The 26,526-nt window shown below is 38.3% G+C and overlaps 3 protein-coding genes, 1 long non-coding RNA gene and 1 pseudogene across 4 annotated transcripts in view; 4 read left to right on the top strand and 1 right to left on the bottom strand.

Annotated features, from left to right (window-relative positions):
- The first annotated feature begins 246 nt into the window (after positions 1 to 246).
- Positions 247 to 2,175, top strand: LOC139943013 (uncharacterized). Its single transcript, XR_011786727.1, has 2 exons — positions 247 to 541; positions 1,394 to 2,175. It is a non-coding gene; the product is annotated as an uncharacterized lncRNA (long non-coding RNA).
- Positions 2,176 to 3,488: 1,313 nt separating this feature from the next.
- Positions 3,489 to 6,815, top strand: LOC139943328 (uncharacterized). Its single transcript, XM_071940156.1, has 3 exons — positions 3,489 to 3,595; positions 4,544 to 5,074; positions 5,533 to 6,815. The coding sequence occupies exons 1-3, from the start codon at positions 3,584 to 3,586 to the stop codon at positions 5,746 to 5,748; spliced, it is 759 nt and encodes a 252-aa protein (XP_071796257.1). The 5' UTR covers positions 3,489 to 3,583; the 3' UTR covers positions 5,749 to 6,815.
- Positions 6,381 to 7,595, top strand: LOC139942673 (uncharacterized; annotated as a pseudogene).
- Positions 7,596 to 9,890: 2,295 nt separating this feature from the next.
- On the bottom strand, positions 9,891 to 18,712 carry LOC139942672 (uncharacterized). The gene is made up of 6 exons (XM_071939492.1): positions 18,537 to 18,712; positions 16,960 to 17,202; positions 16,707 to 16,783; positions 16,397 to 16,605; positions 12,353 to 12,469; positions 9,891 to 10,019 (listed from the first exon to the last, which is right to left on the bottom strand). The coding sequence occupies exons 1-6, from the start codon at positions 18,710 to 18,712 to the stop codon at positions 9,891 to 9,893; spliced, it is 951 nt and encodes a 316-aa protein (XP_071795593.1).
- Positions 18,713 to 21,549: 2,837 nt separating this feature from the next.
- Positions 21,550 to 26,526, top strand: part of LOC139942671 (plexin-A4-like) — a 55,183-nt gene continuing 50,206 nt past the window's right edge. The window contains 5 exon segments of the mRNA XM_071939491.1: positions 21,550 to 22,608; positions 22,838 to 23,026; positions 23,448 to 23,573; positions 24,689 to 24,792; positions 25,730 to 25,865. Of these exon segments, the coding sequence (XP_071795592.1) occupies positions 21,550 to 22,608; positions 22,838 to 23,026; positions 23,448 to 23,573; positions 24,689 to 24,792; positions 25,730 to 25,865 (1,614 nt within the window).

The raw sequence follows: 26,526 nt of genomic DNA, 5'->3' as shown, positions 1-26,526 counted from the left end.
TGTGAAATAAATTCTGCGGTGAACTTGACAAACACTCCGAAGCTATACTAGAGAGACGCACCTTGTACCTCTTGCTTCCTGCATATATTATAGACGATGTGACCATCTGTTGACAAAACACTCTATTGACCCATTTCACCTGACGTCATCATCAGAATAATCTAGGATGCGCCATTTTGGTGGTCAATGTCAACGTGTGTTATTCAGTGAAGTGCATATTTTTAGGTGACGCGGCGTTTACACGTAAGCCTATTCAGGTTTTGCAATTGGTAGGTGGCTTCTGTGACCCGTACATCATTCCGCTAGACCGTATGACATCGTTAGTCAATGCTAAAGAAATTCCAGACGTTCAATCCCCTGACATTTCTACCCAGTCCGTGCGCACCGTGCTCGATAATGAAGCATAGCGCTCGATTTCATTTGCAGCGAGAGCTGGCCTCGGACCCCTTCGAGATTTCGCGTGAAAATGCGAGCGTTCCGACACTGCTCCTTCAAACCGATGGGAAGTACATTTCCGTCAGAGTTAGACCAACATGGTGGGGTAAGTAGCCTTCTCGACAATCTAACGTAGATTTAGAACCCAATTTTTACCGAATTTAACCTTCTAAGACATTTATATTTTCAACTGAAGTGTACTTAAGTTTTCACACTTTTCGAAGAATAGCCTCACATTTTTGGTGAACTTGACTGTTTCGAGCATAATGGAGACAAATGAGGTCAATATTATGGTAGACGAAGGGTTTCCGGTCCTATTGATGGTACATTCATTTCTGCACGTTCAACCGTTGTCGTGTTTTCGGCCTCGTAATTTCACGAGAAATCACAAATTTCTCCGTTGTTGCGGCACTCATTGTTGCGTGACGTCACAGTAAACACGATTTTCTGGGGCTGCTGTTTAGTTGTTTTGTCTTTCGTCGTCGTCGTGGCATGTATTTATAAAACATTTTTTTAAATATCAGAAAGTAGTACTAGTAGGGACCTGGTTTAACTTTAAACATTGTTATAATTATACCATGGAGGAAGAAATAGACCCTCCATGCTCGTACTACACAGTGAGTCAGTGACAGTTCTAGGCTATTTTGGACATGATATTTACAATACACAAGTTTTTGTCTTCAACTTGCACTTTGTTTTATTGCATTAATATATTTGTTTCTTTAGTCATGTTAGTTGTCATCTTATTATACAAAGTTAAATTTTTAATAACCGGATGTGTTTATATCGCAAACCTTATATTAGCGTGCTACGGAGTACAGTGCCCCCAGTTTAGGTCCATATACAATGAGAATTAGCCTGGTTATTTCTGTCAACCTTTTTTTAAATAACTATATGATGGGATCTAAACAATGTAAAATTAAAATCTTATGATACTTTTTTTCCCTCCAAACCTCAGGCCTACCCTTGATGATCTACCGTTGTTTCTAGCTTTTGGATAATTCCGTCACAAAGTACTTGTCGGAGAACGTGAAGTTGAACATTGACTGGTTTCTTCCTGATGTTGTAACCCAGCCAGATTTCTACGGGGTGTTGTAATTATGACTGTTCGGGAATGCCGTGCTCAGAGATGTAGTTGGTATCGCTAGGCTTCCGAGATGAAAGGTGTCAGGACACTTCGTACCTTTGCCTCTTCGCACCCTAGACGCTTCGTACCTTTGCAAGGTACGAAGTGACTATGGGACTCTTCGTACCTTGGACACTTCGTACCTTGGACACTTCGTACCTTCTTACAAGATACTTTAGTACCTCGTACTAAATGAAAGGTTTTGCTGGGGTTTTTTTTTTTCTCAAGCTAACAGACCCCGAATTGAGTTGAAACTTTTGCATGCTTGTGAATTTATATTTCTGAATATTTTTTTAATTTAAAGTTTAAAGTCTTAAGCCTGGTTCATACTTACTGCGAATGTGAATTCGATATGGATTTTACTTGAATTTTACATCACAACTCTGTTTTCGTTGCGATATTTGCACAATGCAATATTCGCACAATTCAACCTCTGCAAGTTATTTGTGAACTTTTGGTATCAACATTGGTATCGCATTCACATTCGCAGGAAGTGTGAAGCTTCATTTCAGATCAGAGACAGAAAAAATAGTTCAAATGTGAACTTAACGATCAGTAAGCTTTTCAACGAAAAGATCTTTGCCAATAGTATTGTACAATAACTTTAAGATAAAGAGTAAGCATTGTTCAATCATTGCTTTACAGGGTTCCCATCAAGATAAATTACATTATTTTAATCAATATTTATTGGCAGACAAAAATAGTACTTAATGTTGTATTGCAAGTTGCTTGTGATGTTTATAGATAATAGGGAAAATAAGAAACTAGTTGAATTAGAAAGTATAATTTCCACTTTATATGTTTACAGATCTCCTAATACCTGGGTGTTCCTGTAACAACTTTTTTTAAATTTTTCTCCGAGCTGACCTAGCATTAAACAATTATTTAAATAATTAAGACTCTGTAAAGGAAAATGTGGATAATTGCATGAGACATTCCTGCAGCTGAAAGAATCAAATAAATAAATTAATAAATGAAATAAGAAAAGAATGTTGCAGTGTTTAATAAAAAATATGTTGTTAACAAATTGACCAATCCTCACAGAATAAAAGCATGAAAATGGGCAAGTAATGGTGGACCCTTGAAATGCAATAGTGTTTCTTTCATCAAGGTATAAACCACGGCGAATATCTAATACTATTTTCGGTGGAATGGCATATTAAAAAGCTTCAAAAAATAATTTTAATGGATTTAGCCATTGTACGGCAGACCTTCTTTAAACGAATCCCTTTTAGACAAATGCACAATCCTTTGAAAAGCCTGGTACCTCAATGTTTACCCAACACCGCATTAATCAGTGTAACGTTTGAAGTAGGGAACCAGACATGACTGAAGTGTACGGAAACGCTAGGCAAATGACTAGCGTTTCCTTACACAGCAGCTGATTGGTTACACTAGTTACATAGGACATTGAGCATGGTCCATGTTTTGACCAATCACGTGTGGGCTCTCATTTTACAAGCGAGACATGGCGGGTTTCTCGATTCTGAACGGTCACGCTGACGAAGACGGATTCTTTTGGTGAACTTGACTGTTTCGAGCTACCTTGGAAATAACGAATACAGCGAAAGACTACATCAATAGTTTACCTAACAGTCCATCTGTAAAATTCTTCTGCACAATTTGGTTAAATATTAAAAAGATGACGTTTTTGAAGACCATTATTTCTGCACAAAGAGGGTAATGTTTTTTGTCTCATATTTCTTATTTTTGGATACATAAAATTATGGAATAATTTTTGTAGGTACAAGAAAACATTATTACTCCGTTTTATGAAAGTTTTTGTCTGTTAGAGTATTTAATACTCCCGAATTGGATTTTTTAAAATGCGTCCTCCGAGCTCATTATATATTCATAGCCGCGACGGTCATGAATATCTAACAAATGAAATGAAGGGGTTTTCTGACCCTTGCGCACTGACTGTACCTACTTAATACACACACCCTCTCATTACTCGGGGTCAACCTTCTGATTGCTGGTGTTGATGTGGCCGTGGGATCTTCAAAAGGTCGGCATTATGTCATGACGGCTTTCGTAAGTACAAGTTGAATTGTTGGAAAAACGTAATAAAAGGCCTATTTACTTTACACTGTTCTTACGGCATGTACTGGGTACGATCTACGTACCAGTACTACTATACAAAGTACAACTTGTGATCGGGACATGACATACTTTAAGTACGCAATGTACATGTATGTATTGTATGTACCTCTAAACAACTAGTAGATTCTCCATTAAATTAACGAATCTTTCATTTCTTGTAGTAACGCCCTGATGTGATTCACGGCATACGAGTCAACACAATTATCAGTTTATTCTAACATGTATTATCCCTCACCTGGCATTTACTGACAACATTTACAGAACTAGCTACCACCAACAAAGTGACCGTCACCATGCTGGGCAAGGCTATAAAAACAGTGATAAAATTTTAATTATTTAGTTTTAAAAGGATTGGTAACAATCTAGTTCGAGTACAGTGCTAGTATTGTAGAGTGCGTACAGTGCTGAACTGAAGATAACAACTACTACTGATAATAAAGGATCTAGGGATGGGGGCAATAGCACGCTGAAAAAAGGGGCAAAAATAATTGTATTGGTAAACTGCATGATCAAAAAAAAGTGGTGCAATGGCAGCCCCCCCCCCCCCACACACACACACACATAGGCCCTATGTTACCCCCAGAATCCTTTGCAAATTGCTCTTTAAAAAGCAATTTACACATTTTGTTGCATGGATTTGTTCTCCTTGAATGGAGGACCACACCCACTTTGGGCACTTCCAATATTACATCTGTGTTTCTCTGGATGGGAACATTCCAAAGAGCTCCAAGGTCTTTCTAGCATCAATTTTAACTGTTGTTTAAGATCTACTTTTTGATAGTCAATTGAACCTTGTGAGAGAATAGTAATGGTTTCAGAACACATTAATGACTGTTTCATGAATATACCAATATGAGTCTTTAATTATTTACCCATCAGGTTGGACATTCTCAGAAACAAAGTGAAGCTTCATTGAAGGTATGGGTGGCTGCAAAAGATGATGGAAACATTCTAACAGCACATTGCACATGTATGGCCGGAATGGTTGAAACCTGTTCCCACATCACTGCTGTTCTATTTGCAGTTGAAGCAGCTATCAGATCAAGAGTGAGGGCTTCTTGTACTGATCTTCCATGCAGATGGTTGATACGTGTTCCTGCATCAGATGTAGATTTCTCAAGGCCCGACATCAACTTCAAAGTTCCAACTCCAAAGTCATCTGCCAAACCCTTACCTCCACCTTCTACACATGCCAGAGACGAATTCTACAAGGCATTGTACAATAGTGGTGTAAAAAGTACTGTGTTGTCAACTCTCCCACAGTATAGTGCTGACTTCATACCTAAGCTACATTCATTGCCGCCATCTATCGTGACCCACTACAACCCACAAAACTTGACTCTTAATTACAAGCAGTTGGAGGATAAAGCAGACGAGGTACTGTCAAGACTAAGCATAACTGATGAGCAGGTGAGATATTTGAAAACAAATTCATGTTAACCGTTTAAAAACATTGATAATAATGGCACTACATGTACATGCCAATGCCTGGACGATATGACGATAATATCGTGACGATACGATATTGAAAACAGTATAGCCAATATCGATGTTGGTTTTGAATTTATCGAATTATCATGGACACCATAACAAGCAAACTTGACCCATGACATAGAGCACACCATACGCAGGGTGTGATATGGGCCGTGCAATATAGGTTTAAATCACACTCTTGTTGCTATGGATCGATCAATCAGAATCAAGGATACTAAGAACCTTGAGTACCCTGTTGGTAGATACGTGCACTATATAAGACTTTAATATTACTAAGATTATGATTTTTTAATTTATATTGGTGAATATATCTAGTGGGCCTATTTGTACTCATAGGGAATGCACTTCATTAATCATATTAATGTTATTTACAGGCTGCCGTACTTGAGCAAGCTACACAGAAACAATCCAAATCGCCCATTTGGTTCCAGCAGAGAGCAGGAAGGATAACCGCATCCAACATTAAAGCAGCGGCACACACTAGCATAAACAAACCATCCGTTTCCCTAATCAAACGAGTGTGCTACCCAGATGCTTATAAGTTTGAAACATCAGCAACAAGGTTCGTTCTTACTATACTATGTATGTGACCTGGCTTTCTCAGTTTCTAATGATTCCAATATGCGCTAATCCTCCAATCAGGTGCTCTAATCAGTGTGTGATATCAGGCCATAACCTACTCCCAGGGCCCAATTTTATAAAGCTGCTTTAAGGCAGTGGACACTATTGGTAATTACTCAAAATATTTACTAGCATAAAACCTTTCTTGGTGACGAGTAAGGGGAGAGGTTCACGGTATAAAACATTGTGAGAAACGGCTCCCTCTGAAGTGCCATATTTTTCGAGAAAGAAGTAATTTTCCACGAATTTGATTTCGAGACCTCAGATTTAGAACTTGAGGTCTCGAAATCAACCGTCTAAACAAACACAACTTTGTGTGACAAGGGTGTTTATTTATTTCATTATTATCTTGCAGGTTTGTTATTTTATGTATAATGTTGAGATACACCAACTGTGAAGGCTAGTCTTTGACAATTACCAATAGCCACTGCCTTTAAGCACAATAAGTGGCTAGCACAAGAAAAATGTGATAACGCAGAATAAGGTTACTAGCCAAACATGTTCAATTTGTGACTGGTATCCTTCTCATTTCTGCTTTGCAGACAATTCTTAAGTTATATTATCTGCTTAAGCAGCTCTGAAATTTGGCCCAGTTTGTATAATGCTCTCTGCGTATTGCGAGTGTCAATGCGTCAAGCTCCGCATACGTAGTGGCATACGGTCAGTGCAAAAATTACATTCTAAACTTTGCACGTGCACGTTGTTCGTCATGAAACAACGCTCTGAAACTTTAAACTTTGACGTTGACTTAATGAGGCTGGAAGATAAATCATGTGTGCTATCACATGTGTGCTCGTGGAATAATGAAAACTATATTGGTCCGCGTCACATATAACATATCAAACAATACCAAATGCCTCGTTGGATATAGGACGCAGGCTATATTTTCATGTATTCCACTGGCACTTGTGTGATAATTTAAAACATTTTGATCAATTGTTACTTATTTGTGATCATGCTAAATAGTTCATGGATGTATTTGAGATCATGAGCGCACTCGAAGGGAAGCATATTTTAAAGTCACAGCATAAAAGCATTCATCCTTCTCTATCAATGATGCTGGGTTGTTCATCAATCCAGACACACCCTTCATTGGAGCTACACCAGATGACCTTGTGCATTGTGACTGCTGTGGTGGTGGTGTATTGAAGGTTAAATGTCCTTACAGTAAGAAGGATGTCCCTATGGAGACTGCTTGTGCTGACCCCTCATTTTGTTTATCAACATCTGACCAAGCAAGGAAAATCATCAGTATTACTATCAAATTCAAACTCAACTCCATTCAACCAAAAGGAGGAACTGTCAGTTTGTTGTGTGGACTCCATCACAGATACACATACAAAGGATAGAATTTAATGCAAATTTCTTTAAATATATACTAGAAAAGGTCTGTTCCTTTTATAAAGTCTGTATTTTGTTTGAATTTATTGGAAAGTGGTTTACACAATCTAAGCCTTTAGCTGTGCAGGATTTAACTGCTACTTTTGGCAATGAAGGGCAGCCCACAGTGTTGTGCTACTGCAGACGAGCAGATTTGAAGGCACAATTTGTCTCTTGTTATTCTGATAAATGTCAAATAAAAAAGTTTAATATGAGCTGTGTTCAACTAAAAGTTGCTCCAAAGCGCAAGTGGTTCTGTAAAGATTGTAGAAAGGAAGAGGAACAATTGTTTATTAAGACAAAGAAAGCAAATGAAGGCAAAATTAGTGTTTTGTTTCAAGTCTTTGTAAATTTATTTTTCAGAAATCTCACTTTTACTGACTGCTACATGTGTATGTTAATTAGAGAGAAATCTAAGACATCTCAATCAGATTAAAGAAAGTGGTTCAGTATCTGTTGTCATACCTGGAATACTTAACAACTTGTTCATAGCCTGAGTATGCACACAAACCATCCAAAAGACCACAGCACTTTTCTGAGGATTCACACCAGTATAAACTTTACAAACAACCAGTTTTTAGATTTAAAAAACTGAACAACTTTGTTTCTCAATTATCACCAAAGCTACTGATGTATATCATGCCTTTATATTTTGTTATGCAGAATCTTTTGTGCTTTGAAACGGTTTGTGCTATTAAGGGCACTGGACATTATTGGTAATTACTCAAAATAATTATTGATTTGTTGGCATAAAAACTAACTTGGCAACGAGCAATGGAGAGCTGTTGATAGTATAAAACATTGTGAGTAACAGCTCCCTCTGAAGTAACATGGTTTTTAAGAAAGAAGTAAATTTTCACTAAAATATTTGAATTGAATTCGAGACCTCAGCTGAGGTCTCGAAATCAAGCATTTGAAAGCACATAACTTGTGCGTAACTTGTGCGTTTTTCGTTCATTATTATATCTCAACTTCGACGACCAATTGAGTACAAATTTTCACAGATTTGAAATTTTCTGCATATGTTGAGATACACCAAGTGAGAAGACTGGTCTTTGACAATTACCAATAGTCTTCAGTGTCTTTAAAAGGGAGAGTAAACCTTTGGCAATTATTCCACAGAATTACAACCATCTCGGTAAAGAGCACTGGAGAGCTGTTGATTGTGTTTGAAACAGCACCCTTCAGATCAGTGTAGTTTATTTATAAAGGGTACTGATTTACCAAACATCTAAATTTGAGAAAGGCTTCAGACATGGGAAGCATCTGAAAGCACACAGTTCTTTGCAAATATGGTGGGTTTTTTTCTTTTGCAACTTCTATGACTACCTGAGCCCAAATTTTCAAAGTTTTTGGTATGATGCATACATGTATGTTAGGAAACAACAAGTTATAGGATACTGTTCTTTAACCATTACCGAGTGTAAACCATTTGCCATGTCTACTAAGTGTCTACGTAGAGTCATACCTTGATGATGACCTTAAACACATGTGTCGTTGTAATCCCAACTTGTTATAAAAATGGAAACAGAACAAACCATCCTGTCAAGTTATTTTGTCTTAAAATGCCCTATTGATTAGCGATCAATCAAGTATTTGTATCTGATAATCTGAGAAACGATTAATGCGCTGTAATGATCATAAAAGGCTTATTGTTCTCACAGATCAGAACATATTCATGATCTTTTACTAGAATGGAGCCTTTCATAGACTTGTTTCGTAATAATAAATACTTAATCTCATATTAAAATACATGTAACCGAGTGAGCATTTTACTTTTATTTATAGTTATGAGTTTATTTAGACTATTGTTTTCTTTCAATTGGTTCGATATTTTGGCCCATTTCCTTAAATTTAGCACATGCCCATATTTGTAGTTTTCACCATATACACCAAATGTGTCCTGCATGTCAAACCCTCTATCGGCCAAGACGGTGTCACCTTGCAATAGTTTCTTTAAATAACCAGACTTTTCAGTTAATTCTTTGTCACTTGTTCTGCCTTCCCAACCCTTAGAAATAAATGTAAATGTACCTTGGGGAGAAATACTTATCAAATACTTAACTGTATTGTGTGCTTTGTAATGTGAATATGTTTGTGATCGGGCAGAAAATGAAGAGGGTTTCTCAATAAAAACTTCAAAACAATCTATAACACTTGAACACTTTGGAAATGTTTCCTTCTTGGCATTGTTTTTCTTAGTTCTTCTCTTGCTGGCCAGCGTACTGTCAATGGGACAAGCTGTGTATACAGCAAATTTAACACATTTGTGAAAATACGAGATACAGTGGATACATGAATATCAAAAACAAATGCAATGTATTGAGTGTTCATATTAAACCGCAAACGCATATATGTCATCAGTAGCTGCTGAAAGTTAGATAAAGTCTTTGAAGGTCTCAAATGAACAGATATAAGAGCCAGTATTTCTGTGAGGACATGAAATGAACACAGACCAGTTACAGTTTTCACTTTTTCATCATTGTTCTGCAGAGAATCTTCATCAATGGAAAGGTTTGCGATCTTGGTCTTGAGGAGAGCATTTTCTTTACGTAAAGCCTGACATTCATCATGTAGAGAAGTAATGTCAGCAAATCTAAGATCTGGTTGTACTTCCCATTGATTCGGTGTGCTGGAGCTAGATTTTTGTGTTGATGTTGCAGTACAGTTAGTAGATGTTGCCGGAGTCTCTGAATATGACAAATTCACCAAGCCTTGTGCTGCTTCACATCTAGCACTCGCTTCTTTTCTCCTCTTTTTGGAGTCTGTCCTCCTCAAGTAAGTTTGATGTTGTCGTTTCTTGGGAGATGTCAAACTGATGGTGTGTAGTCTGGTGACAACGGATCACTGCTTTTGGCTCCTAGAATAAGCACACAATAAAAAGAGGTTTATACAGGAAAAGTATTGAGCGATTGTATAATGTATTCAACAATGAGCATATATTCAACAATGAGCATATATTCAACAATGAGCATATATTCAACAATGAGCATATATTTTCATGGTATCTACACTTTTACCAAACAAATTAAAAATCCAGGTTTTAATACCTTTTTTTTCTTTTTTCCAAAATGAAAATTGTCTGTTTTTTGTTGAACTCTCACATAAGATTGATAGGTGCAGAGTACTGTATTATTTACCATTAATTATTGCTATTACGATTTTCAAAGTGCAAGTCTTTCCCAGTGTTCTTCATCCATTTCCTCTCTCTTTCTTGAGCTTGCAAAAGAGTGCATACTTGTACATTTACATTGCACAGAGAACGAGCACTTTTAAATGAGCAAAGAACTGGACCAGTCATGCTATAGCTACAGAGTTATTGTTAATGTTAGCTTTCAGTTTTTGTGTGTTTCACATTCAGTAGGCCTAGTAAATAGTACTTCACTATGTATAATATTACTAATTAAATTAGTAATTATAATTGTAGTGTTCGTAAGAATATGAAGGAACACAGTTTGTTCATAACCACAGGAATGTTATAGGACGTACTGGTACTGGGTTTGTTATATTTTTTATAAAGAGCTGACTGAAAACTGTAGTGATGTTTTTGTTTTAGTGTTAATGAAATTGACTGATGAGTACCAGCATAGATAGATAGATGGAAGTTAAGTTAAAACAGTGATTTTTTTTTTGTAATTGTTGAATAAAAGACCCGTTCGGTAATCTATTTTCTGTCGTTGACTGGGTTTGTGTTCCGTTTTCATATTATATAACATCTTCACTGATAAAGGTAGGCCTTTTCATAGTAACTCTTGTTGTCATGATCGCAACCAAAGGATGTCACGGATGAAATGAAAAAGGAGGAAGGGTATTTCATGTGAGCTTTAGCCTTACCTGAGATGAAATGATCACTGCATACACGACTGCTGTTTGTCGGCTGCCAACCCAACGGTTTCTTACGAGCCGCAGTCCACAACCTTCTCCGTTCGGGATCGCTGGGAAAACGATAATATGACTTGGGGTTTCTCCCCTGTCTATTCTGGCAGTCACAAATAGCACACGAAGTCACCATTGTGAGATAGTAGTTAGTAGGATTTATATATTTAGGAGGCAGGATCGTCGCGTTGCAGAGGCATAATATTATAAGCAGTGTCTCTGTAGCGTGTGTAGGTCACAAAAAAGCGCCGGCTGGAGTCAACTTGTAATGTGATACAAACTCGACACAAAATTGCTACAATATTGATACATCGCACACACTGAAGAAAACATTCAATAAAAGTCATCTCCCGCTTGCATGGCAACGGCAGTTGACTGACATAAAAGTATAGTAACCACTTTGATGAATCACGTTATCAGCTCTCTGATAGTTAGTCTCAATCGTCAATTACATCCAATTTTACAAATACCGCCTATCGTTTTGCACGTAAAATTATGGTATTTTGCCCACCAGCATGTCAGCGAGTGAACTTGACGCGCCGTTTCGTGACGTCAGTGCAAAACCTGAATAGGCTTACGTGTAAACGCCGCGTCACCTAAAAATGCGCACTTCACTGAATAACACACGTTGACATTGACCACCAAAATGGCGCATCCAAGATTATTCTGATGATGACGTCAGGTGAAATGGGTCAATAGAGTGTTTTGTCAACAGATGGTCACATCGTCTATAATATATGCAGGAAGCAAGAGGTACAAACTGCGTCTCTCTAGTATAGCTTCGGAGTTTTTGTCAAGTTCAGCGCAGAATTTATTTCAAACCATTTTCCGTCAGCATTATGTCATGCGCAGTGTTGATACACCAATAGTTTGCCCCATCCCAGTGCGTTACATTATTGATGTAGTAGGCCAACTTCCTGGCCGCTGGTTTTGCCTACAAAATCGTCACAGCATTAAAGCCCTCGAAATGGGCTTTCTTATTGTCTGTATTATAATAATATTATTAATAATAATAACAGGTATTAAGAAACGCTCCCCGTATAAAACTTTTTCACAGCGTTTACAATAACTGAAAATGCACAATAGACAACAACATCTTATCGGAAAAGCCACAAACACCACGATGTTTGACAAGAATTGGAAAAGGAGAAAAGCTTAAAACAGGAAGAGATGTGTTATCAGAATTTGTTTAAATTGGTCTGCGGATTTAGGGGCTTTAAAGGCAGTGGACACTGTTGGTAATTACTCAAAATAATTATTAGCATAAAACCTTACTACTCTTGGCCAGTGTCTTGTAGAAGGTAAAACAAAACTTACCCAACTAGATTTCCCCAATACTCTTGGCCTCTGTCTTGCAGCAAATGGCCTGTGTCTTGTGGAAGGTTTGACAAATCTACCCCAACTGTAGATTTCCTGACTACTCTTGGCCCGTGTCTTGTATAGGGTAAGACAAATATACCCCCACTGAGGATTTACCCACTATTATTCGCCTGTGTATTGTGGAAGGTTAGACAAATCTACCCCCAATGAGGATTTCACCACTACTCTTGGCCTGTGTCTTGTAAAAGGTTAGACAAATCTACCCTAACTGTAGATTTACCCACTACTCTTGACATTTGTCTTGTAAAGGGTTACACAAATCTACCCCCACTGAGGATTTCCTGACTACGGCCTTTGTCTTGTAAAGGGTTAGATAAATATACCCCCACTGAGGATTTCCTGACTACTCTTGGCCTGTGTCTTGTAAAGGGTTAGACAAATCTACACCCACTGAGGATTTCCCCACTACTCTTAGCCTGTGCTTTGTAGAGGGTTAGACAAATCTACCCCAACTTAGGATTTTCTGACTACGCTTGGCCTGTGTTTTGAAGAGGGTTAGACAAATCTACCCCAACTGAGGATTTCCTGACTACGCTTGGCCTGTGCTTTGTAGAGGGTTAGACAAATCTACCCCAACTGAGGATTTCCTGACTACGCTTGGCCTGTGCTTTGTAGAGGGTTAGACAAATCTATCCCCACTGAGGATTTCCCCAACACTCTTAGCCTGTGTCTTGTAGAGGGTTAGAGGGTTTAGAGGGTTACTACACAATAAATTAAGTAGTACAAGAAAAAGTGTTGCGTGTCTCCTGTTGTTGTTTGTTATGCCTCTATACTTAAAAAGCAGTTGCCTTTCTATTTCATTTTATAATAATTGCATAAAGGGGCTATTCAGTTTGAGGATTTGTTAAGTTGTTGGGATTTTTCAAAATTGAATCACAATGTTGTTCTTGTGAATTTTAAAAATAGATGCCACTGTTTTCTATTTTCCGAGTGCAGGTCATAGTTTTTGAAAACATGAGCTTGACTTTTAACTTTGTATCACTATTAAGTACGTAAACTTCACTTGTGATGCCCTTTTTTCACGGAAGTAACGGCCTAATTTGCATACAAGATAAACAGGCGGCTCCCCTGATTGGTTTAATTTAATTATTCAAACAGATTTTTTTAAGTGGGCGTATCTATGACGCAGTGGTTCGTTTTCTTTATTTACTTGGGTCAAAAGTCAACTATTTGTTAATCTTAGGCCAAGTTTAGACATGCTGTTTTCTCCAAACATTCCGAACGTAGTTGCCACAATGTCACCAAAAAACGGCAAATTAGACCAAAATATAACTTTACATTTTAGAAACGTGAGCCATTCACAGAAGAAGTGTGTATTTTGCAGAAGATCGTAGGTCTAAAAAGGTAAGGGCAGCTCGGTTTTTATCCTAATTTTAAGACGTTTGACATTGTTTTTCAGTTTTTCGATGTACACACGTGTAAAGTGTACATGGTCATGTGACCTAATCATAATGAAAGCATGGCTGCTCTGTGATTCGAAATAGGAAGTAAACTAGTCAACTTGGGTTCGCATATACACTGCAATAAAAAAATTTACAATCTACACTTTGACGAAGAGCAGAACATTAAGAATTAAGCACTTAGAAATAGAAGTTTAGAACGGAACAAGTTTATCTGTATTTTAATCCAGAAACCGGGGTGCTGTATTATTCCTTTTTTTTTATTTTTCTTTTTTTATCCTGAACTGAAGGGAGTTATAACACAGCACCCAATTACCGTCTCTAGTTATTTTTGGCACTCTACTCCGGGTAAAATTTACAAATAATTATAACAAGCACTCAATATATACAGCCACTAATCAGTCAGGCCTAATTTAACTATGCTAACTTTTGTTGACAAACTTGGAGTTGGAGATTCAAAGTTGGAAAGACTGTAAAGCTACATTCATAATTGCAAGAACAGTAGATCTACGTATTGTCGTCAGATACACTTTTGTTTTGTTTATCCTACTTAATTTCTTATTTTATTTATGTTAATCATGTTACCCCCCTTCTATAAACATGTTAAAATCAATATTTCAAAAAACACATTTTGTGACTGGTTACATTCAAAATTTTCTATTTGCATGTATGTATAGGCATTACAGTTTGTTAAATCAATATTGTAATCAGAAACATTTATTCCTCCTTTGGTCTTTTTACAGCAGTGATCAAAGCTGAAAAAACCTGCAGCTAAAATTAAATTTAAAAAAGTCTTAAAGGAAAAATGTTTGAATTACCATTTCCTCCAGTTCACATCGGATCTTAAAGGCCTTGTTAGCAATTCCTTCGAATGCTTTCCCCGCATTTTTTTGGTCTTGAAAAAATTGCAATGGTAGCTCCTCTTCAAGTTGTTCTAGCTCTTTTTGTTTTTTTGGTCATGACACTGTCGATCTTCTGTTGCCTTTCAAACTCATTGGAGATCTGCTGTTCAAAGTTGGTTGTCGTCGTCCTCATCAGCAAACTCCAAAGACCACTTATACAATTTAAGGTCAATGTTGTGACAGCTGCTTTCGAACATATCAAACAACCTTTTGTAGATGCCGAGGAATATGTGGAGACTAGGCAGTGGCGTAACCAGAGGGGGGGGGGGGGGGGGGGGGGCAGGGGGGGCCGGCGCCCCCCCGCTCGGAACCCTTGCCCCCCCCCCCTCTTGCCCCCCCCCCCCCATATGAAATCAGAGATAAGTATATTCTTATAGGCCTTATATATAAATCGTTTAAGGCTGCATAAAATGCTGCCGTAAAACGGAAAACTTTTATTCATTATCAGTAGGCCCTATGTGGACTATAACATGAAAAATGCGTGGAAACGCGCGCGCGATCGTATTGGCGGTAAATGTTTGTTGTGGTTTTGCGGTTACAGAGAGTGCAGGATGTGACAAAGTTCTGTTAAATACGTGGTGGTCTGAACGCAGACCAATAGCTCCGTAAACACAAAGTCAGATCATGGAGGTAGAAATTTCTACCGTCAGATCATGGAGGTAGAAATTTCTACCTCCATGGTCAGATGCACTACAGAGAAATTTACTACAGCACAAAAATGGCCAGCGAAAAAGGTTGCTTAGACCATTTCTTCTCCTTTGAGGCAAGCGGTGCAATTGAGAGGTAGGCCTATTATTTTTAAATATCCGTTTCGTAACTAAAATGTGATAAGAACACCCACAATTTCGATCCTGTATTTTTGGCTTACACTTGTTACAATAAGGCCGAGTAAAAAAAGAAACATGTTTAGTGTCTGGGTTTCTCAAAAATAAGGAAGGAGGAGGGGCTTTTTATTTTTTATTTCAAGGTGGTCGCCATGAATGTCAAATATCAACTGGTTTTTTTCTGCTGCTGAAATACACAAAACATTAATGAAACAGTTTAGTCAAGGTATTCAGACAAGACATTCAGATTTTTTTTTTTTTGGCTGAGATCATTTAAAATAACCTTTTTTCAAAAAAAAAAAGAAAAAAAAAATGTGCATAAAAAAACTTAAGAAAAAAAAGAGGTGTCCTGTAAAAAGGAAGCGGGCGGGGACGCTAAACATTTCTATTTTTCTATTTTCACTTGGCCTAATATTATTATGTTTTGGGTATTTACACACCCACAAAGCCTAGTTGAGAATACCGTGTACAACTCTAAATTGGTACTTGTTGACCACAGTTGGTAATTTAATCCTTTTATACAGTCAAAAAGTTTTATCTTATACAAAATGACATGTTCTCTAAGATTTTGTTGTTTTCGCAATCTTTTGTTACATGCTGACTATAGACTGTTTTAGAACTGCATTGGTGTGTATCAACTATATATCAGTTAACATATTTAATACTAATCTTGCACTTCTTTGGCCCCCCCAAATTTAATCTTTGCCCCCACTTGCCCCACCAAATGAAAATGTCTAGTTACGCCACTGAGACTAGGAATCACCACCTGTAGAAGAAATTACAAAAACATTTGTAATTAATGTTGAAACACAAAAAGTTACACCAAATGTAAACGCACATGTATCAATTACTTACTTGATCAATCTCAACAGGAATCATTGCCTTTGCTATGACACTGTTTGATACGTCTTTTGCCCGAACCTTTCGACAGCCATCTTCCTGGTATGCTTTGTAACTTTCTGCAAGTGATGCAAGGCTTCTGTACTGAACACTTTGATCTTGTTCTTCCAATGGAGCCTGCATGTCAGCCTTGGAGGTGTGACAATATAAGCAGCAATAATGGGCTGTCAAACAAACAATAGATTAAAATAAGCAAGCAGATTGCAATGTGCGTCGTAGTATTACAGAAGGAATGTAAGAAAACAAAATTGAAAGGTTTATTTACCATTGCAGCTGCAGATGCCATAAATCTTGGTGAGAAGTTCGTAGTCTCCAAAGACGAATGTGCGGATTATCTTCTCTCTAAATTCAACATGTTGAAAAGGCAGATTTGTGTGTTAGTTATCCAAATATATTTATCATTAAGAAAACATTGAAAACCCAATTTAGTTTTATTTTTAATATACCTTTTCAATTCCCCCGCCCCCAATTTTAGATGGTGAATTTGAGATGCGTACTACTGTTATGGTTTATATTACCTCCAAGTCTGACGTTGAAGTGATGACAGCTGCTCAAGGATCGGAATGAGACACTGTAAGTTAGCACTCGAATCTGGAGCTTCAAAACAGGCGAATACCACAGTGTTTTGATAAGAATTGGGGCGGTGGGTGTTAGCGATTTGGAAGTCGAGTTTAAATGAGGTTCCTCCTTTATCCCCACCTACCTTAATCCATATCTCGTTCTCGGGAATAACGCCGTTACGCCAAGTCAGGGATCCTTTCCTACACAAGCAGACACAAACAAAGATATTTTGTTATAACCACAAAGATTTTAAAGTCACCTGGAAGTGGCATTTTTTTTTAAATAAAGCTTTTGTCACTAAAACATGTGTATATTTGAGAGGAATGTGAATAAAAAATTAACTAAGGTTTAAAAATCTTAGTTTTGATTGTATTTACAAATTTACGAGTAGGCCCCGACCCGAGAGGGCGCTGTTCGTGACGTATTTCAAGGCGCGATATTTGGAGAAAAAATTTGTAGTCGGGCCCCCGTACATTACGTCTGTGAACATGGCACATCAAAACAAATTTAGACACGATTTTACACACATACGTACATTGAAACTTGAACATGTTGAACGCCTAGTGGTTTTTACAAAAGCTATTGCTGGTATTTTTATTTAACTATGCGACTTTTTAGTGACCAAATGGGTTGTAAGATGTGGGTCTGCCTACGTATTATTATAGAAATACGGCCACGGAGCAGACTGCACGCACGCACTATGGCTGCTGTATAATGGGCGGACGGTCACATAGGACCTGCACGCACGGTGAATCGCATGCGGTACCAACAAAAAATCGTGTCACTTGGCAAAAGCTAAAAACATACCCTCAAAATTCAAACTTACCCGAATTTTTTCACGTTTAGCAAATGCTCCTCTGAGTTCGTCACGTCTTTCAGATACCTTCTTCGACTTCCCACTAGCTAGAAAAATTGTTGGGACGGCGTCGTGTTTAAGAATGGCTCTTCTCGTCATGTCAAATGAGTTGTGTATCCAGGATTCGAAGCACGACGGCTCTAAGTGTTCGCTGCAGCGCTGAAAAAGACGTCGGACCGGACCACTTTGCTCTAGTTAATCTGACTTTCGCAGCCCACAACCGCCTATACTTGGGATCTGCAGGAAACAGATGAAGACTGACCCCATCTTTTGTTGTTTTGCTGCATCCAGCAGCAATACACCTGGTCGGCATTGCCGGAAAAATGCCAGAAAAAAAACTTTTTCGCAGCGTACAAACTCAGTCACGTCTTAGAATTACATGTACTTTTGCACGTGTGTTTATCTACGCATCGAGGGGGGTCTATGTTTGATCGAGGCAAAGTCTTCCTTTTCCTACGTCACAAAAGGGGTAGGCGGAGTCAACCCCCCGTCACTTAATTAATTTTTTTTTACATATAAATCGTGACAAACAATTACTCAAAAAATTGTTTTATTGTTAATAAACATATACTCTTATGTTTAAAAGAAAAAAATCCTATTTCCAGGTGCCTTTAAATGTTCATGTGATTGGTTAAACCTTGATGATGTTTTTGTTTTATTTTATTAGAATGCACTTACGATTGATGTCGTTCAAGATAATCAAGGATCATCGCAAGGAGATCCTTCACAAACACAAATGGGACATCTACAGTGACTTTTCCATTTACCCCAGTAGCCTTGTTGGATGGAAGGAGCATGGGCCGAAGACAACCGTGTAAGTTGTCTTTCAAGAGACTGCTTTGTCGTTTCCGCATCTGTCGCTCTGATGTCACTGTCACTCCAAGTGTACCAAGATATCTGCAAAGGCATCAGTACAAATCTTGAAAGATTCTCTTTTTAGAACTGTTGAACTATTTACAAGCAATGGTAATTTCTGAATTGCTTTATTTGATGCATACAATTAGGAAAAAAATTCAATTATTGAAAAGGAAATGTCATCTACCTTCGCATTTTGCGGATCTGCTCCCAGGCAAGCTGGCAATCTCTCATCATTGCTAAAGCACGATCAGGTGTAAAGCTTTGGTTGTCAGATGGCTGATTTGTGGACACGTGATTATTGGTAGTGGTCTCTGCACTTTGACGTTTAAGTTGAACACAAGCGGACTGGAAAAAGGATAACAATGATTTATTGATGATTTACTTTTAGTTACTGACATTTAAAATCAAACTTGAACACAGTATGAATATACTTTTTTGAATGTACTTACCCTACCAGGGGTTTTCAGCTTTGCAGTTCCATGAACCTTCAGCTTGTGCCATGTCCACCTGTCTGCTGCAGCTTCAATTTGGGGTGGAATAGGGGTCCCTCTTACATGCTGTGAGCAACTTTTTCAAGAAGTTTGGCTGCCTTTATGATTTCTGACTCCTCAGATGAGGGTAGAGGTTCACTGGGTGCATAACACAACTCGCAATGGCAGTCGGCTTTTTTTGAGGGGCATTCATGCGATAGCATTTTCTCTAATTTCCCTAAAGAGCCACATTTTGAGCAAGCTGTTGTCAATGTGCTCAATTGAAAGCGTAGACTCTTGGGCATGGTGATACATTTGTGAAGTGTACTGGCTGCCTACACACTGGACATGGTACCTCAGGGCTGTTGTTGTACTTAAACCAGGAGGATAGGCAAAAGGCACAAAAATTATGCGCACAGAGTGTTTGTATGGCTGGAGTGCTCAATATGCATTGACAAATGGGGCATATGAAAATGTTTTGCTCCTCGGAAGATTTGCCACAAATTTCAAGCAAAGGGCTTACAGAAGTGCAGTTGCCCTGTTCTATTCCAAACAGATCATGTGTTGGTAAAGTACACTTGTTGGAATTAACAATTACAGATTGACCGGGTCGCTCTCTGTTCGGTTGATGACCCCCAACAGTTTGCCTAGAAAACTGCTCACAGATATCACATTCACCAGTCCTAGGATGCTTTGTCCACTTTAGTCTTGGTAAACGTAATGCATTTTCATGGTCAGGACTACTATCTAATCTGTCGCCCTGTGATGCATAGCGTAGAGATCGTGAACATTTATAGCAGATTGATCCAAGGTGAACCTCCGAGTTATCTTCCCATGCACTTAAATTTAAAACAGCATACGCTTCTTTTCTGTACTTCGAACAGTCAACGGGTTTTGTATTACTCTTACCAGCTTGTTTTTGTTTTGCAGTTTCTAGCCTTCTTGCACATATACGGCACAATTTCGCCAAAACTGCCTGGTGGTGCTCCATAATTTCTTGAAAAGTTCCATTGTATTGTAAGTAGTAATTAAAATAAAACAAAATACAATTTGCTGAACCAAAACTGTGCCAAATGTAACTTTTATTCCTAATAGTGTCTCGTCGGACTGAATTGTATACAATGCTAATGATGATGAGAATACCTAATGTTGATGCGCCGCTAACGTTAGATAATGTTTTCTTAAATTGTAAGGTTTAACACAATTAAACTTGGCGCCATTGCTACTGTGGTTATCTGCGCAAATTAATCAAATGCACACATTGTATTTGCGTACTACGTTAGTGCGCAGAAACCTACTGCACAAAACAGGTCAGCGCGCACACATTCGTTATTTGCGCAAATTGTTTACTTTGTGCAAACCACGTGAATAGACGTAAACCTTTGTCCCTATTTTCTCCTTGAAGTATTGCTTAACGTCTCTGTAAACTATAGTATGAACTTATTTCTCTAGTATTAACTAAATGTCCAGTCACTTTAACTCTAATAAGATCAAAACCCACGTTATACACAAGTAAAAGGACTGAATTCCTAAAAAGTGGTGTCCGGAAACTGGACATATCTGGGGGGTATGTTGACGACGCGTAGGTTAGTTGTGTGTGAAGCCGCGTGGGAAAACACCGAACAGCTAAAACCTTGCTAAATCTGACGGCCATAACTCGAGAAATTGAGCTGCTCTTAGTTAAAAATTCAAGATGTATGTAGACATTTAAGTAAATTATCCAAATTGCAGGTCGGTTTACAAATAAAAAGTTATTTTCTTTTATTTTACGCGAACTTTTGTCCGTCGGTTTCCGCGACGAATGTTTTAATTTTCCACACGATTATGTTAAGAAACATCGTTTTTTAATATTTTTTTCCACATGAAATGTATGACCATTAAAAACATATTTAACAACTCACAACTTAAATTCGTAAGGGGGTTTGTCTTTTATTATAAAACACATGTTTAATTCAATGTTTTGATTCCCTAGTTACGGACAATACGACGCCATCTTTGTTGTTCACATTAATACACATTATTGGAGTAACGAATCTCTTACAAATATTTTGTTGCACTTTATTGACACTGCGTCAATGGAATTGGGACGGCCGTGCGGTATCATACCTTTTTCTTATAATGGCATCACCCAAACACGGAAATAAAACACAGTTGATGATTTGATATGTGACTGGGTTTCTTAAAAATCACACCGAACATAAATTTACATCACTTTAAGTTAAGCATAGCTACAGCCCCGACCTCCGAATCAGTGAAGTGTCGAACCTGCATGTAGATTATACTTTTACCAAATCTGCAGTGCTGATTAGACAGTGACATTTTAGTCACTGCGATCTGGTGAAAATCGGAGGATAATTGTGACCATGATGGAGCATAGATTGGGATTAGCAGTCCTGTTCACTTCGGTTTTTCTCTGGCTCTACTTCGACACCGCGTCAGCACAGCGTACAGGGAGCCTGTCTTTGTATACGATTTCATCTTTCCAAAACCCAGACATCAACACCAACAAACTGAATCATATTCTTCTTCATAGCCAATCGGGAAGTGTGTACGTTGGGGCGGTTAACGCAATATACCGGCTCAACAACGACTTGGAACATCAGAGTAATGCCAGTACAACGTCCACTTGCGAAGATGAACGGAATTGTGTAAACCACAATGAAATACTCATTGTTGAACCGTTGAGGAATGCACTGATTACTTGTGGGAGCCAGACTGGGCAATGTCAGCTGAGACATATAGAGGAATTGACGGTTACAGCTGAGATTGATAGAATTGTAGCATCAAATGAAGACAAGACAACAATTGGTATCTTGGCACCGGGACCTGGGAATACGGACTGGTTGTATGTTGCTGCTACTTTTATAAGTAGTTCTCCTAGAAACACTATTGGTCCAGTATCAAGGAGAACTTTGGGTCTGGAAGTACCAGTTGCACTACTACTGTTTGCAAGAACCTCTTTGGATACAGTCGTTTTCAATAACAACTATAGGAGCAATCCTTTTGACATTACTTATGTGCATGGTTTTTCATTAAATGGCTTCGTTTATTATGTCACTCATCAAAACGGCTTGTCCAAAGTGGTACGGGTTTGTCACAATGCTTATAGGCCAGTGTCAACCCGTCCAGAATTGGATGACTACACGGAGATTACCATACAATGTGGTCAAGGATCGACTGTGTATCCCTTAGCCCAAGCAGCTCATGTGGGACCAGCAGGACCCAACATCGCTACGTCATTGGGAATTGACTCAAGTGACTTGATGCTGTATGCAGTCTTCACCAAGGATGACAACTCGGCTCTCTGTATGTTCAGTATGACTGACATCGAAGATGCATTTCTTACCGCTGTTGATAACTGCGTTAAGGGGACTGGGGGAGTCAGTGTCAACCTTCTGCAAGGAAATCGCTGCGGTTCCTTGGTAAGTTCCAGAATTTTGTCGAGCGGGGCACATTTCCTACTAAATGTTGACCAGCACGTGTATTTCGCGCCTACACTCCCTTTTTCAGTTTATTTAAAGGCCTACATGACCAAGTTTGATCCGGAAAAACAAAATCACCATCCGGCTGCCACATTGTCATTCATTTATCAAAAATTAACAATCTTTTGCAAAAATTTACGAGCTCATTTAGTTGAATTATTTCCCGCAGAATGTTCCTGATATCACTCCATTCCTCTGTGACACAATCGGGTTGTATACATACGCCGATAATCCAAACGCAGTGGAATCCACACCTTTGCTGGAACATGCAGGGACTATGATGTCATCGATAACCACAACCATTGAGCTGGACCATACTGTTGCTTTCATTGGAACTTCATTTGGATCGTTGTTGAAGGTTCGTAACTATACCATTTTTTTATTTTTTTTTTACAGATTCTTGAAAGTTATATAAGCTTAAGTTAAGGGGACACTGACAGTGTAACCACGTTATGTAAAGGATTGTCGGCCCAACATTTTATTGAGATAAATATGAAATTAGTATCTGCTAATTAGTGCACCGATCAACAAAAGAGAATTACAGATTCAGATTCCAACTAGAATTTTCAATCATCATAGGCCTTACTGACCTAAATTTACCACCTATCACTTACCACTTACAGTTATCAATGGTTAAGGGAGGAAAACACAGCAGACATAACTTTATGTTCGCAAACATTTTGATGTTCTTTCAAAGTAAAATTCATAATTATGGTAATTACAATCAAACGAAAATATAACTGCAAAAACTTGATGCCAGTAATATTATTATTGATCAGGTACACATAGAGGGCGGTACATTAGCCCGGCATTACGAGAGCATTGATCTTGGAGACGCTCCAGTACTCAGGGATATTTCAGTGACTGACACAAATCAACAGATTTATGTCCTTACCGAACAACAGGTGAGTTGATCTTAAAGGAACATTGCAGAGTTGTTATTTGCTAACAAGACAGTTGCTGGTAGTAAGCACTTTATTTAACCCACTTTGTGAAAGAGTCTGTTGCGCGTAAGAGTCGGTTGTGTGTACGCGCGCGCGATTATAAATATATAACGCGCGCGCTTAGAATTAGGTTACGCGCTGTAACTAATAGCTTTGAATTGCGTTCCGCGTGATAATCTTGCGCGCCCGACACGCGGAAGCCAGCCGGTTATAAACACTGGTCATTCTCAACCGTTTAAACACCCCCACGTGACGCGCTCTCTACCAATAGGAGTAGAGAAACTGTCTGGGGTATTTATGAATGCTTAATTTATCATACACTCAAACATGGCCCTAAGTGAGTAAACTCCGTAAACATTAAGTTTGCAAAGACACTTCTTTCATCATAGTTAGCTTAAATTTGTTATTAATTCAAAGTTATATCTGAAACATCTGAAAGTACTGACTGGTACGGTTGGTCACTTCTGTTATTTTCACTTTTGGGGGTTTATGTAGACCAAGCAAGGGGCTGGTGTTAACTGGAGTGAACAAGCTTGCGTAACATTAAACAATATCGCGCCATTAGTGCAAAATAATGGAGCGATTTTAACAATAGCATGACGTCACAGGTGTGGGTTAGTCGCATAATGCCCTCGGTGAACGTGGGTACGAATGTCGAGCACCTCGGGCATTATCCTATACATAATCCACCATAAAAATATAAACTGACAAACCTGAAGAAGTTTCAGATCGATCGGCCTCTGGGTCACAAGAACATATTGAAAAACGATCAGACATTTTTGCATGTCAACGATTTAAAAAGATAATTAAAAAAATATCACTTTCTATTATGAAATTACACGAGTTCGTAAGACAACACCCTTACACCAGTGCAGGTCTGTTTTTTACGGAGGCAACGAAGGTCATTTCCTCCACGCCCCCTGCTCATTGCATTGGTGCCCTTGAATTGCTCCCGTAAAAATTTACAATGCCCTCATTGGGTGCCCTTTACTAAGAAGCAACTGCCAATAACAACATGCCTAATGGTGCCCTTGCCCTTTCAAACACACAGTGATTATATTTAACTTGTGTTTCAGCTTCTGAAACTAAGAGTTGAAATTTGCAATCAGCACACAAGCTGTGAGACGTGTATCGGGATGGACGGAGACCCGTACTGTGGATGGTGCACGCTGGAAAACAAGTAAGAACTCAAAGACACTGCACACCTTTGGTAATTGTCAAAGACCAGTCTTCTCACTTGGTGTATCTCAACATAATGCACAAAATAACAGGCCTGTGATTGAACTCAATTGGTCGTCGGAGTTGCGAGATAATAATGAAAAAAAAAAAATTGCCACACGAAGTAGTGTGCTTTCAAATGCTTGATTTCGGGACCTCAAAATCTAATTATGAGGTCTCGAAATCAAATTCAAATAATTTTAAAGGAAAATTACCTCTTTTTGTAAAACCACGGTACTTCAGAGGGAGCCGTTTCTCACAATGCTTTATACTATCATCAGCTCTCCATTGCTTGTTACTTAGAAAGTTTTTATTACAACAATTATTTTGAGTAATAACCAAAAGTGTCTCAGGGAACGATTTCGCCCCAGCAATTTTGCATGAGGACAGTATTAATACGGAACACATTAACTGGGCAAACTGAATGATAATAAATGGTGGTTTAAAGCTTATTATGTAAGTTCCTTTAACCATTTTTCTTTTAAAGCCAGTGGACACTTTCTGAACAGAACATACATTAAAAGTTCACAGATTTACAAAGAACTTACAGGGTTTACAGAAGGTATTATGGTGAAACTTCCCTTGAAATATTATTCCATGAAATGCTTTACTTTTTGAGAAAACATTAAAACACTATTATCAATTCTCGATATCGAGAATAACGGATTTTTTGTTAAACACATGTCATGACACAGCGAATTGTGCGGAAGCAAGAGTGGGTTTCCCCGACTCCGATGACCGATTGAGCCTAAATTTTCACAGGTTTGTTATTTTACATATAAGTTGTGATACACGAAGTGTGGGCCTTTTGGACAATACTGTTTACCGATGTTGTGTGATTGATTTAAATGAGAACACCCAGTAAATTTCACTAACAACCTCTTAATGTTTTACCGCAGATGTACCAGACGCTTGGAATGTAAGATGGCGGATCAATCTACTTACCATTGGCTACCGTATAATGAGACTCAGTGTGTGGCTATTAGTAGTGTACATCCATATAGAAGCTTACCGCTTACAGAACCACAGAAGACGGTGAGCCTTGCGAACCTACATTAAAGGAACACGTTGCCTTGGATCGGTCTAGTTTGCCTATAAAAAGTGTTTAAAATCGTTTGTTATGAGATGTAAATTGTTAGAAAGATGTTTTAAATGTAGAATACAATGATCCACACAAGTATCACTCAAAATTGCACGGTTTTCCTTTTACGTCGCGAACTAACACGGTCGGCCATTTATGGGAGTCAAAAATTTGACTCCCATCAATGGCCGACCGTGTTAGTCGACGAGGTAAAAGGAAAACCACGCAATTTCGGGGCATGTTTATGTGGATCATTATATTCTACTTTTAAAACATCTTTCTAACCATATGCATTTCATAACAAACGGTTTCAAACGCTTTTCAAAGACCAACTCGACCGATCCAAGGCAATGTGTTCCTTTAATACTATTCAAGCTAGAGATTAGTAGTTATATTTTCGTTGATTTGGAAATTGAAAAGTTAGTGTGCAGATTGGAGAACTATTTTGAAGTTGGTCAGAAAACACAAGATACGTTATTAAAGACACTAGACAATAGCGGTTATTGTCAAAGACCAGTCTTTTCACTTGGTGTATATCAACATATGCACAAAATAACAAACCTGTGAAAGTTTGAGCTCAATCGGTCGTTGAAGTTGCGAGATAATAATGGAAGA

Source organism: Asterias amurensis, chromosome 10 (assembly GCF_032118995.1).
Source record: "Asterias amurensis chromosome 10, ASM3211899v1".
Lineage (NCBI taxonomy): Eukaryota > Metazoa > Echinodermata > Asteroidea > Forcipulatida > Asteriidae > Asterias > Asterias amurensis.
Note: the sequence above shows the minus strand (reverse complement) of the source record. Positions and strands in the feature narration are given on the sequence as shown.